General features: G+C 42.8%; 1 protein-coding gene across 5 annotated transcripts in view; it reads left to right on the top strand.

Moving 5' to 3' along the window:
• The window catches only part of LOC137652631 (zinc finger protein 585A-like), a 47,534-nt gene extending 37,263 nt beyond the window's left edge, over window positions 1-10,271 (top strand). For 3 of the 5 annotated variants that reach the window (XM_068386074.1, XM_068386077.1, XM_068386075.1), the window contains exon 2: window positions 7,864-10,271. In XM_068386074.1, coding sequence (XP_068242175.1) covers window positions 7,864-9,920 — 2,057 coding nt within the window. In that variant the 3' untranslated portion in view covers window positions 9,921-10,271. Of the gene's footprint in view, window positions 1-7,702; window positions 7,737-7,863 lie in introns of all 5 variants that reach the window. The other 2 variants (XM_068386076.1, XM_068386078.1) reach the window with 1 other exon arrangement.
• The last annotated feature ends 2,401 nt before the right edge of the window (window positions 10,272-12,672 follow it).

Here is a 12,672-nt window from a genome sequence, read left to right on the forward strand (position 1 = left end):
GCAAGATGCCTTCCAACAACGGTGGGACAACATCGACGTGTACACCTTTTCCCCGTTCTGTCTTATGAGGAGGGTGCTCAACAAGACCAGAATATCGGTTAATCTTTCAATGACCCTCATAGCTCCGCTATGGCATCACGCGGAATGGTTTCCGGACCTTCTGCAACTCCTAATGGAACTTCCGAGAGAACTCCCTCCGCGACATGATCTACTCAGACAACCATATGCCAACATCTTTCACAAAGCCATAGCTTCACTGCGACTTCACGCCTGGTGACTATCCAGCTTCTCGCTGAGAGAGGATTTTCGCAACAAGTTGCGATTAGGATGTCTGTACATCTGCGAAAATCATCCGCATCTGTCTACCAGGCAAAGTGGAAAGTATTCTCTGGTTGGTGTCGTGGAAGGGGTATCTCTCCACTCGATGCCACTATTCCAACAATAGCGGAGTTCCTCGTGTATTTGCGAGAAGAAATGCGCCTTTCAGTCTCGGCGGTGAAAGGCTATCGCTCAGCCTTAAGTCTAGCCTTCAGGCTCAAAGGAATGGACATTTCTTCCTCGCTGGAACTTTCCCTACTCATACGAAGTTATGAACTTACCTGCCCTCAGTCGCAAGTGAGACCTCCTCCATGGAACGTGGTTCGAGTTCTCAGGTCTCTTAGAGACCTCCCTATGAACCATTACGCTAGGCTTCAGATCGCCACCTAACTTGGAAGACGGTGTTCCTACTAGCTTTGGCATCGGCCAAGCGAGTCAGTGAACTTCATGGTCTCTCATATGACATCGCCCATTCAAGGGGATGGGGGGAGGTAACGTTCAAATTTGTCCCTGAGTTTATTGCTAAGACTCAGAATCCGGGGATGGCGGACCCTCTGTTCGACTCCTTCCAGATTTCGACTCTTCGATCTGTAACAGATGACCCAGACCATCTCCTACTGTGCCCAGTAAGGAGTCTGAGGCTATATCTCAAAAGAACGGCTGCAGTCCGTCCTCAGGTGCAAGCATTGTTTGTTAGCACTGGGAGGACTAAGAGGAGGGTCACCAAGAACACCATCTCGGTATTGATTGGTAGGGTGATCCATCTGTCCCTGAATCTAGACCCTCCTCCGTCACGTCGCCCTAGAGCACATGATGTCAGGGGCGTAGCTACGTCCCTGGCCTTCAAGAAGAATTTCTCAGTGACGCAGGTTCTTCAGGCTGGGGTGTGGAAGCGTCAGACGACCTTCACAGCCCACTATCTGCAAGACATGACCCACAGGAGGCTTGATACGTTCTCTATCGGCCCTGTGGTGGCTGCACAACAGCTGGTTTAAAACCTCAGGCTCCTTAGTGGACAAGTAGCAGAAGGTTGAGGGCATTGTTACCCGGTCTTAGTCTGCATGAATGAAAAGGTATGTCTGGCCCTTATTCTTTTCTTCATCTTCCCCTCTTTTGGGGAAAGCAGCATCCTGGGTTCTCTGAATAGCTGACCTCAAACCACTGCAGGTAAACCATGTCTCCTTGTGTTCCTAGTATTAAGCTAATACTGTCACGTCCCCATACCCTGAAGAGGTGGTATTGGGAGAGTTCTAGCCTAAAGTTTCCATCTAAAGGACTACAGGTCAACTTCCTAGGACGAGTCACACTTTATTATACCTTCACACACAGCTTGCGTAGGCCGCAGTCCTTGCGTAGCGAGGTTCTAGCGAGGTGCAGGGACTCCTTATTGTTGAGTGCTGACACACTCAAATAATGAATCCCCGGGCAAAGCCAAAAGCCAGTACTGGCTGGGACGTTCCACCCTTCCTAATTTGTGAGTCACCCCTATTAAATAGCGTGGTTTGTATGTCAGTTACGGAACAAATGACAAATTCGTAGATAATTTGTATTTTTCCTAACTATATAAACCTTAGCTATTTAATCAAACTTGCCCGCAATCCCTATCCCCCTTGAAGTCCTACCTCCAAGCAAAGTGAGCTCAAGGGGGGGTTAGCAAGCTACCCTCCCTACCCCCCGCTAACTAGCGGTGGGGTAGTAAACCCTCATTAAAATTCTAATGGCTCGTCATTTCAGCTACGCCGAAAATAATAACCCCTATTAAATAGCTAAGGTTTGTATAGTTAGGAAAAATACAAATTACAGTATCTACAAATTTGTCATTTTTTAACATACTCACCTGGTAGTTATGTATAATTAAAATCCCCCCCCCCCCCCCCCCTCCTCTCCTCTAGAGACTAGAGGCATGGAAAATACTGTATGGATATCCATGGGATGGTTTCTAGATACCTCGCTAGGGGCGCACAGGTGGTACACCTGGCTATCCAATCGGTGATTGGCGCGAGTTTTTGAATTTTCCTGTCGTGACGTCAGGGACGTAAGGTATATACATAACTACCAGGTAAGTATGTTCAAAAATTTATTTTATAATGAAAATAACATATTCTGTTAATAATGCTTAAAATAATTAGCTTGCTATTAACAGGTACATGTTTAATCATTGCATATGGAATCCCATCAGGACCAGGGACTATATCGTTGCAATTAGCAAGTGTGGAATAAAATTCCCTTTCGGTAAAAGGATTATTGTAGGATTCCTCCTTTTCTGTGGCAAAAATTTAGCATTTTCTGTTCTTCACTGCTTCTATACTAGTAACCAGGAGATACTTACACTTACTTGATACATTGGAGAAATGATCTGCCAATGCATTGCTAACCTCAGTTGCTCCAGTCACATACTGACCATTAACTTTCAACACTGGTGGTGGGTTGGGGGTGAATTTACCTGCTATCTTTTTTAACTTTACTCCACACAGAAGATGGTGGTGTTCTACTGTTAATGGAGGAAACAAAAGACACCCAAGACTGACGCCTAGCTTCTTTTATGCCACAACGGAATTGTGCTCTATATTTCATGTATATGATTAAATTCTCCCCAGTAAGGCATCTCTGCAATCGAGTAAAAGACTTTCTTGTGGCTCTGTGCAGGGCAGGTACTGTAGTTCTAAAGACCACCAGGGGACTGTTCGTCATTTGAATAACCCTGTTGTTTTGGGAATTGCTTGTTTACATAACCCACTACCAAGGTGTTGTTGTTCATCAGCACCACGGTTTGTCTTGAAAGGAGCTGATGGAATTGCTTGAGGGCCAAGAAGACTGCCCTCATTTCCAAAATGGCCGTTGTTTACTAGTCGCTCCAAGGTGTCCCTGTAAGATCGGCCACTGATGTGCTGGTGACATATCTTATGACAGAAACGGGTGAGCTGCCTCTTTCGTCTCTCTAATCTTTTTCTGAATGGAAAGTCTTTGCCTTGTTTGGTGTCTATTTCCATCCTTAGAAATACCAGATATTGAGAAGGTTGCAGTGAGGATTTATCCTGATTTACCAAAATCCCCAGATCTTGGCAAAACTCAAGAAGTTTGCTTCAATGGAGAAGAAGGGTCTCCCACAAGTCGGCAAAAATCAGCAAATTGTCCAAATGACGAAAGGAGATGAATGCCGTTCTTGTGTGTCCAGGTGGACACTAGGGAAAACACCCGTGTGAATACCTGAGGGGCTGTGGAAAGGCCAAAGCACAGCACCTTGAATTGGTATATCTTGTAGTTTAGGGTGAACCTTATGTACTTCGTTGATGACGTATGAATGGGGATCTGGAGGTATGCATCCTTGAGATCCAGTGTTATTATGAAGTCTTTTGGGCTGATGGCCTGTCTGACCGTCTCCAACTTGAACGCGGGGGTTTGTTGGACAAACTCGTTCAAGGCTGAGAGGTCTATGACTGGTCTCCAGCCTTCAAACGCTTTCTTTACAAGAAAGTGTTGACTCTAGAAGCCTGGGGATTTGTCTCGGACCTCTTAGAGAGCGTCCTTCTCTATCATGGTCTGGATGTAGGGTTAGAAGGAGAGAGAGAGTGAATGGGATGTGTTATCCTGCTCTGAAAACGGAGACTGACCAAGGTTCAACCCCGTGGGAATTCCACCTCTGCCACCTGCTCTGTAAGCATCCTTCTACCGGTGGACTGGTAGGAGAAATGCCCTCCCTCTCAGGAACGGCCACGCTTTCTTTCCTTTGCTCCTCTACCTTTGGAGCCTCTAGCTTGAAAGGGCTGCTTAGATTTCTGCTTTTTTTGCTGCCTGCTTAGATGGTTGCAACCCTTTTTTATGCCGCTTTATTGGGGATGTTCACCCGATGGAGGAGTGAGTCTTGGCTTGTCTTCCTCCATCTCTCGGCAACTGCCTCAATGTCTTCCACTTTAAAGAGGAAGTGGCTATCCATTGAGGAGTTACAAAGCTTCATAGTTTCTCTCCTAGACACCTACTTCTGAAATTTTGAGACTACAGTATCCCAGTTGATCCAGTGGTTGAGGACATTGCAAGTAAGTAACTCCACCATCTTGGCACCTGAAAGGAAAGCAGATATTGCCTCCTTCTTCTGGTTGGTGGAAAGTTCCTCGTTCTTAAAGAGGTACTCATCCGACCCCAACTAGTAATCCAACCATGAAACAGCTTGCAAAGAACATTGTGCAACCCGCTCCATGTTTACGGCACCCCCCGCAGAGAAAGCCATATTCTGGGTTAAGGCTAGTCTGGCTGAATCTAGTGGAAGAGGTGACGGATCGTCGTCAATGATCTCGTAGTATTTTCTCTGTCGTATGTACGGCGGAGGAAGCAAACGAGATGAGTTCACAGCCCTGAGGGCCTTTGAGACTCCTCCCACTTGGATGTAAGCCCTCTTCTTTGCACCCTTGAACCTTCTGTCTCAAGGCAAGGCTGCCTTAGCTGGGACTTGGTCCGGTTCCCCCCAAAAGAATTAATCTTCCGGATACACGCTAGCACCTTCAGGCTAGCGACCGCAGGCAGCATTCCATCAGAGTGTTCCAAGTTGTTGTCGAATGGATCTTCCTTCCTTGAGCTCACATCCCTATATAGACCACCGGGGTAGGTCAAGGTCGTTAACAGTTCTCTGAACAGAGGCCCGAGACCTCAGAGGGAGGCCGTTGTGCTCCAGTCTTACGGAGGCAGACCTGGAATCTAGAAGACCTTTCCAACCGGTACTGATTCATAAACCTCCAAGAAATGAGGGTAACCTTCCTACGGACAAGGGAAACCACCCCGCTTCGAGGAGAACTCAGATTTGAGATCCAGCTCATTTCTCAGGCAACACCTAATGTTGACCTTCCGCGGGAGAGTTCCTCCAACCACTGGTCAACAATCTTCTTGCTTGTGGGGAGAATCGCCGACTACAGCAGCAGATGTTGGTCGTGTCTTTCACGTCTGCGGAAAAGACTTCCTTTACCTGTTGGTCTCCCCTTTGGAGGATTCTTCCAGCGAAAAGAGAGATTCACCCACTCCCCTGCTGAGGGAGTAGTCCTTCCACCAGAAACTATGCAACAATCTTCCTGCTTGGTGGAAGGATCGCCAACAGCGGCAGCAAATTCTGGTCACCTTTCCCATCTGCGAGAGAGACTTCCTTTTCCTGGTAGGTTACCCCTCAGGGGGACTTCTCAGGTGGGAATTGGGTTTGCCCGTTCCCCTCTATTGCTCTTCAAAACAGGCCTTATCATCAGCAGTCTTCTTTAGTTTGAAGACTCTCCTCGCCTACTGACGTAGATCCTTAGAGGTTCTACGGGAATTGGATTCATCCATCCCCCGCCCTTAATCTTCGGGAGCAGGCCATCAGACTCATCTTGCCCAGCAGATTCGTTACGCCTAGTTGACTCATCTGCAACTCCCCACGGAGATCCCGTGAAAAATCCCTCAGTGACTCTAACAGCCACATGTGAACATCTTCCACAAAGCACTATCTTTGCTGCAACTTCACGCCTGGAGACTATCCAGCTCCTACTCTCTTAGAGAATCTTTTCCGCAACAGGTTGCCAAGAGGATGTCTGCATACCTGCGTAGATCTTTGGATTTGTAAGTTGGTATAATGGAAAGGGTATCCCTCCCCTCGATACAATAAGCCAGCATTAAGGTAGTTCCTCTTTCACCTTCGAGAGTAAAACTCTCTCGGTTTCGGCAATGCAAGGCCATTGCTATTCCTTGAGCCTCGCCTTCAGACTGAAAGGAATCAACCTTTCGTTCATTTCGCCATCTCCTATCCTAATACCTCGATCCAGGACTCCAAGCAGCAGATGTTCACCTGACTTCGATGGTAGGTCTCCCGCTTGTATTGGTTTCAAACAAGAGTCGGCAAACCCCATTGGCTGCACTTAACGTCTCTCATTCATGGCGATGGGCCAGGTAATACTCAACCTGTTTCTGGCAGCTCAGATCCCAGAATCTGAACCCTTCTGTCTGGGACTCCCTCGCAACACGATCAATGATCCAGATCAACAGTTACTATGCTAAAGACTCAAGGAAACTACAACTTCACCGCCCACTTCCAACAAGACGTGACTCACAAGAACATGGAGTTATACTCCATGGATCCTGTGTTGGCTGCACAGTAAATGGTTTAAAAACCTCAGGCTCCTTGATGGACAAGTAGCAGTCCCCATACCCCCTGGTGAAGTGGGATTGGGTAACGTCCATGGTACCCTTGGAAGAGTCTGTGACTCGGAGAACTCTTACCTGGATCAGTCAGTGCTAGTATCACAAGCACAGAGCTTGCGTTGGCCGCTGACCGTGCATAGCATGGTATTTAGTGAAGTGTAAGGTTTCCTACCAGTTATGTGCAAAGCATGTACAGAGAAAACCATGGGTCAAATGCCGATAAACCAGATTGATGGGGACTTCCACCCTCTGAAGGGGTGAGTTATCCTCTATAAATATCGTTGGTTTGTATTAGTGATGGAACAAATGACAAATTTGGAAGTACTTTGTATTTTCTTAAAGATACAAACCTGTAGCTATTTATACAAATTGGCCACCAGCACCTATCCCCCTAGAAGTCCTACCTCCAAGGAAACTAGTTTCTCAACTCAGGTTTGTGACTGAAGAGAGTAGCAAACTAACCCCCACCCCTCCACTAACTAGCGGTGGATGGTTAACCCTCACTAAAATTCGTATGGCTCATCTAGTAATATCACTTATTTATGGCTACAGGTTTGTATCGTTAGGAAAAATACAAATTACTTTCAAATTTGTCATTTTGTTATCCATATTATGTTTTTGCAGCTATGATTTATTTTTTCTATTGTTTTTTGCTCTAAGCTTACCTAGATAAGTATTTGCTTTTAGACTCACAATACCCTCATGAAACACACCACACCTTTTATCTCTACTTTGCTGTATTGGATTTTTTGAACTCTAATATCAATATCTTACTCTGGTTCCAAGTAAGCAGTTGCCAATTCCTGCATGGTGTCATATACTCTTTATATTTATTTATTTTTTGCTGTTGGGAATTGTTAGAAATGAGCGAATGTTGAATCGTCTAAATATATCCCTCCATTATGGTTTTACGAGTATAGTTTTGTAACCTGCAAATGCACTCTTCTTAATTTTTAGCCCACTGAGGCTCTACATCTACAGTAATGACTCCCATTGTGTTCTTTGTAAATTTCAAGTCCACTAGCTTTTAGAAAGACTCATCATGCCATTAAACTAATTTCACTATTTTTTTCATTAGCTTCAACTCTTCCCCAAATTGTGATATAGTGTAGTCTGAAAAATCATGAGTTTTTGCAATAATTATAGGAAGTTTTTTTTTTAACCAAAACTTTTTGTATAGATAAACCCTTATGTGTTGTCCCACATTTCAACCCATTATTTTTTCTTGCAGCTGTATGTAAATTGATACCAGAATTTAAATGTGTGTAAGTTAGAAATTACTTTCAAATTTGAGGAAATCATTGTTATTTTATTGCTGACATATAGAATGTAAATTTTAATTATGTATTTTTGCATTGAATGTGTTGTAACCAAAATTATTTCTTGTTACAGGAGTGTTTAGAACATTGCTGAATATGGCCTCTGGAAAAGGGAAGAAACCATTTATTTGCCCTGATTGTGGACAGGGATTCAGTTGGAAAGGTTACTTCAATCTACACATGAGGACTCACTCTGGATACAAACCTTTTACATGCTTGGAATGTGGGAAAGGGTTCCTTCAAAAGGGCCACTTGGATGACCACATGAGAACTCATACAGGAGTGAAACCGTTTACTTGTAAAGTGTGCAATAAAGGGTTTGGATATAAATTGAACCTGAATGAGCATATGAGGCTTCACACAGGTGAAAAGCCATTTACCTGTAATGAATGTGGGCAGGCATTCAGTAAAAAGGGACAGTTTAATTTACACATGAGAACTCATACTGGGGAAAAGCCATATAACTGTGTAGAGTGTGGTAAGGACTTTATTCAGAAAGTACATTATGAATATCACCTGAAAATTCACACTGGGGTCAAGCCATTCAAATGTACTGAATGTGGAAAATCATTTATTTGGAAAGGAAATCTTAATGTGCATATGAGAATACATTCCAAAGACACTCCCTTCTCCTGTAAAGAATGTGGAAGAGGATTTAAAAGAAAAAGCCATCTTGATGGGCACATGATATCCCACTCAAAATGCAAACCATTCAGTTGCATAGTTTGTCACAAAACATTTACCCGCAAACAGATATTAGAAAAGCATATGAGAATTCATATGGGAGGAAGTCTATTCAAGTGTACACTGTGTCAAAAGGAATTTGACAAAAAGGCAGATCTGGATGAACATATGGTGTTTCATACTGGTGATAAGGCATTTGTTTGTAAGGAATGTGGAAAAGGATTTAATTGGATTGGCAACCTTAATGCACATATGAAAACTCATACTGGAGAAAAGCCGTTTACATGTACAAAATGTGGTGATGGCTTCACACTGAAAGGAGAACTAAGTGACCACATGGCAATTCATTTAGCTCAGAAACCATTCAAATGCAAAGAATGTAATAAAGGTTTTAATTGTAAGGTGAATCTAATTGCTCACATGACTACACATACCAGAAAGGAAACGGCCATTGCTTCTGAACCAAGAGAAGAGTTTGTGCCTGAAGTGATTATTGATGAACACAACTCTTCCATATCTCAGGAACTTGAGGAAAATGTAGAAGTGTACATAGGTCTACAGGATCATATTGCAACTAAGGTAAAAAAGAAACGGTATAATTGTGATGAATGTGGGAAAGGATTTAGCTGGAAAGGTTATTTTGATATGCATAAGAGAACTCATTCAGAGGGAAAGCCTTTCTTATGCTCAATATGTGGTAAGGGATTTGTTCAAAAAGGCCACTGTGATGAGCATATAAGAACACATACTGGAGATAAACCTTTTTCTTGTGGAGTATGTGGGAAAAGCTTCACAAGTAAGAGTAATTTAACAGTGCACATGAGAGCTCATTCAGGGGATAAACCTTTTAGTTGTTCTTTTTGTGGGAAAGAATTCAGTAAGAAAGGGCTCCTTAATTTACATATGAGAAATCATACAGGTAAGCCTTTTATCTGTATTGAATGTGATAAAGGATTTATCCAGAAAAGCCATCTTTCTGAACACATGAGGATTCACAGAGGAGATAAGCCTTTTATATGTGAACAGTGTGGCAAGAGCTTCAGTTGGAAAGGAAATCTTAATGTACATATGAGGACACATACAGGAGAGAAACCCTACTCCTGCAGAGACTGTGGATCGAGATTCACTCGTAAAAGTCACCTTGATGAACATTTAAGAATCCACACTGGAGATAAACCTTTTGTATGCAGTTTATGTGCAAAATCCTTTACTAGAAAGCAGGATCTTCGAAAGCATATGAAAATCTATGGGGAAAACAAGTTGTTTACCTCTGATGTTTGTGGTAGGAAATATAGCATCAAGCATTGTTCAACAATGCCTTCAGGATGCCAAGTACTTAGATGTGAAGACTGTGGGGAAGAATTCAAGAAAAATGATGACCTTAGGGAACATATGTTAAGTCATACAGACTGCAAGATAATCACCATTACAGAAATTAAGGAGTAGCTAAGCTGAAATAACCAAAGTACATTTGTTCATAATTGTTACTCTACTACGCAATCTATTGAATAGTATTTTGAAAAATGGTTCAAATTGTAATAGTGGGAAAAATTTACATTGCTGTACATAATTGTTGGGTGAATGATGATAGAGGAAATTAATACTGTTGACTCTCGTACCTATGATTAATAAGTTTATGAAAACGGTTGTGTATCCCAAGTTCTTGGATACGAAACAAATTTTTCACATAGAAATACATGGTAAGTCTGTCTTATGTGGACCGCAAGACCCTAAATTTTTCATAATCTAACTAAATGAGCTGTATTTTACCTGAAATAAATAACAGTATTAACTATGCATTATTGTATTTAATAATCCTGGACAATGGAACCTAAAGCCCAGCAGTCAAACTACAATTTTTCAATATTAAACTTAGCCGGTGATTATATAAGCTGCAACTCTGTTGCTCGACAGAAAACTCTACGTTAAAAATCCGCCAGCGATCGCTATGCAGGTAGGGGGTGTACTTCAACAGCGCCATCTGTCGTGCAGGTACTCAGTACTCAATGTAAACAAAGAACTCAATTTTCTCTCTGTCGGGCTACCGGCAAGACCTACTAATTCGCTGTTGCTAACTGGATTTGTTTTCACAACTATTTGGTGAAGTACACTATTCTAATTTTTGAGCTTTCGCTATGCAGGTGTTTTATCTTCATCTCAAAACTTGAACTCGTTTTGGATAGATTTAATTATGGTGACAAAGAGAGTATGGACTTTCTTTCACTTTTAAATGGCCGACCCTTCCCTTAGACGGAAGTGTGTTTAGGTTTTTAGTAATTATCTTATCACGTTATAGATCTATATATTTTATATCTCTCCGCCTTTATTAGGCCTCTTCGATTAACTTTCCATTTATTATAAACATATAAAAATAGATTTTAATGTTTTGTTTATATGCGACCTTTCCTGATAGTAGGCGGTCCTAACTTGGAACCGAAGTTAATCAACGTTGAGCCCTTTATATCGTAATTAGCTTTTAAAGAATTTAAAACTTTTTAAATGTAATATTTTATGAAAGAATTTCTTTGATAGTCTTCGTACTGTTTTCAAAGATGAACTAACGTTTAGTTTTTTATGCTACGCAGTTGTTGACGTTCAGGACGTTCAACATGCGCTCTATCGTTACGATAGAGAGAGAGTGTATCACGGTTTCACTTTGCAGTAAGAGTAAATCGATTCTGACGTTTTGTTCATTCTTTCTTAGCTTAAATGTTTTAAATTCTAATTTAAAGGAACTTTTTATTTGAAAAACCTTTCAGTTTTTTCCTTTAGTCAAATAACATGTTTTTTTGACGAAATATAATTGGGCTCTTCTCTTAGGTGCGAAATCAAGAGAGAAAGAGAGAGAGAGAGATTGAGACGGAGGGAGAGAGAGGAGAGAAAACGTTCCGTTCAAGCGGGTAACGTTGTTCTCGTGTTACTCTCGTCCCTAGTCTCTGTACGGGGAGGAAGGATAAAACGTTTTTAGGTTTTTATTCTCGTCCCCAGGCTATGTGCGGTGAGAGATTGAAAACGTAGTTATATGAACTAGTGTTTAGTCTCTTTCCCAGCCACTGATTTTTCTTTTTATCTTAAAATATGTTTTCTGTTTTTTGCTGGTATTATGAACTTGCATTATACGACTTATTTCGCAATTACTACCTTTTAATGAAGGGTAGAATTGCGTGTTTCAGGTAGAAATAAGTGCAAAACAGAAAATCGAAATGATAAAGTGATATGCGCAATGTGTTACAGTGTTGCGTCCGAGGCGCAAAGTGTTACAGTGTTGCGTCCGAGGGTTCGTCTGTTCGTGCCTGTCGTTCACCTAGTCCGGGACCTCTTGCAAGCTCCCAAGCCCAGGGGAGAAGTAATGTCGAACGACTTATGGGTTCGAGAGGCCTTGACCAACGAACAGACGTTTTCCCTCTATGGTATCGGGTGTATCTTACCAAGATCTCCCCTACCATAAGACGAGAGAGACGTTGTTTCTCCTCGCCATCCGTAGGCTTTTCGCATAAGAAACCTGTCACAAGGTTTCGAAGCCCTTAAGCGAAAGTCAGTCCTTTCAGGACAGGTCATGCGTCCTGGTTACAGCCATTAGGACAGCTCTGACCCTATGCAGTCATCGGATAACTGCTCGCCGCCTAACAAAAGCGTAACACAGACTCCGAAAGTCTTTTTTTGTAGGCAAAGTGTTGCGGTCACAGACGTTACCCTCGTCTATTACCACAACCATTTCCGTTGATCCTTAAGGGGTTATATGGCAAAACATGCAGTATATGCTTGCCTCCCTTATGGAAGACTATTCTGCCGATTAGTCCGTTGAGTCTAGCCGTTTATCTCATCGATATCCTGGCTTTCAGCCAACCTAACGTTCCTTTGTGCTTACTGTTGACGTTGGCGTAGCCTAGTCACGTCAGTCAGGTTGTTTAGAACCACACTCGATGCGGTCTCGTGTGGTTTTTCAGCCGCATTTGGACGTTAGGCCACTGGCTGATACTCCTGTTGACGTTCTAGACGTTCACTAACAATCGGAGTTGACTTGTTTTGACGCTGTGCGTCAACCTCCGCATTCTAGAGTTGTTTTGACTGCTCAGTCTAGGCAGTCAAAGCAGTCTCGAGTGGACGCTTTACGTCCTCACGCACCTGTTGTGGTTGACAGTTCAGTTGTTGACAGTTCACAGACTGTCAAGCAGTTACATGACGTTGCGTTCTGGTC

The sequence above is a fragment of the Palaemon carinicauda genome, chromosome 1 (genome assembly GCF_036898095.1).
Source record: "Palaemon carinicauda isolate YSFRI2023 chromosome 1, ASM3689809v2, whole genome shotgun sequence".
In the NCBI taxonomy this organism is placed as follows: Eukaryota; Metazoa; Arthropoda; class Malacostraca; order Decapoda; family Palaemonidae; genus Palaemon; species Palaemon carinicauda.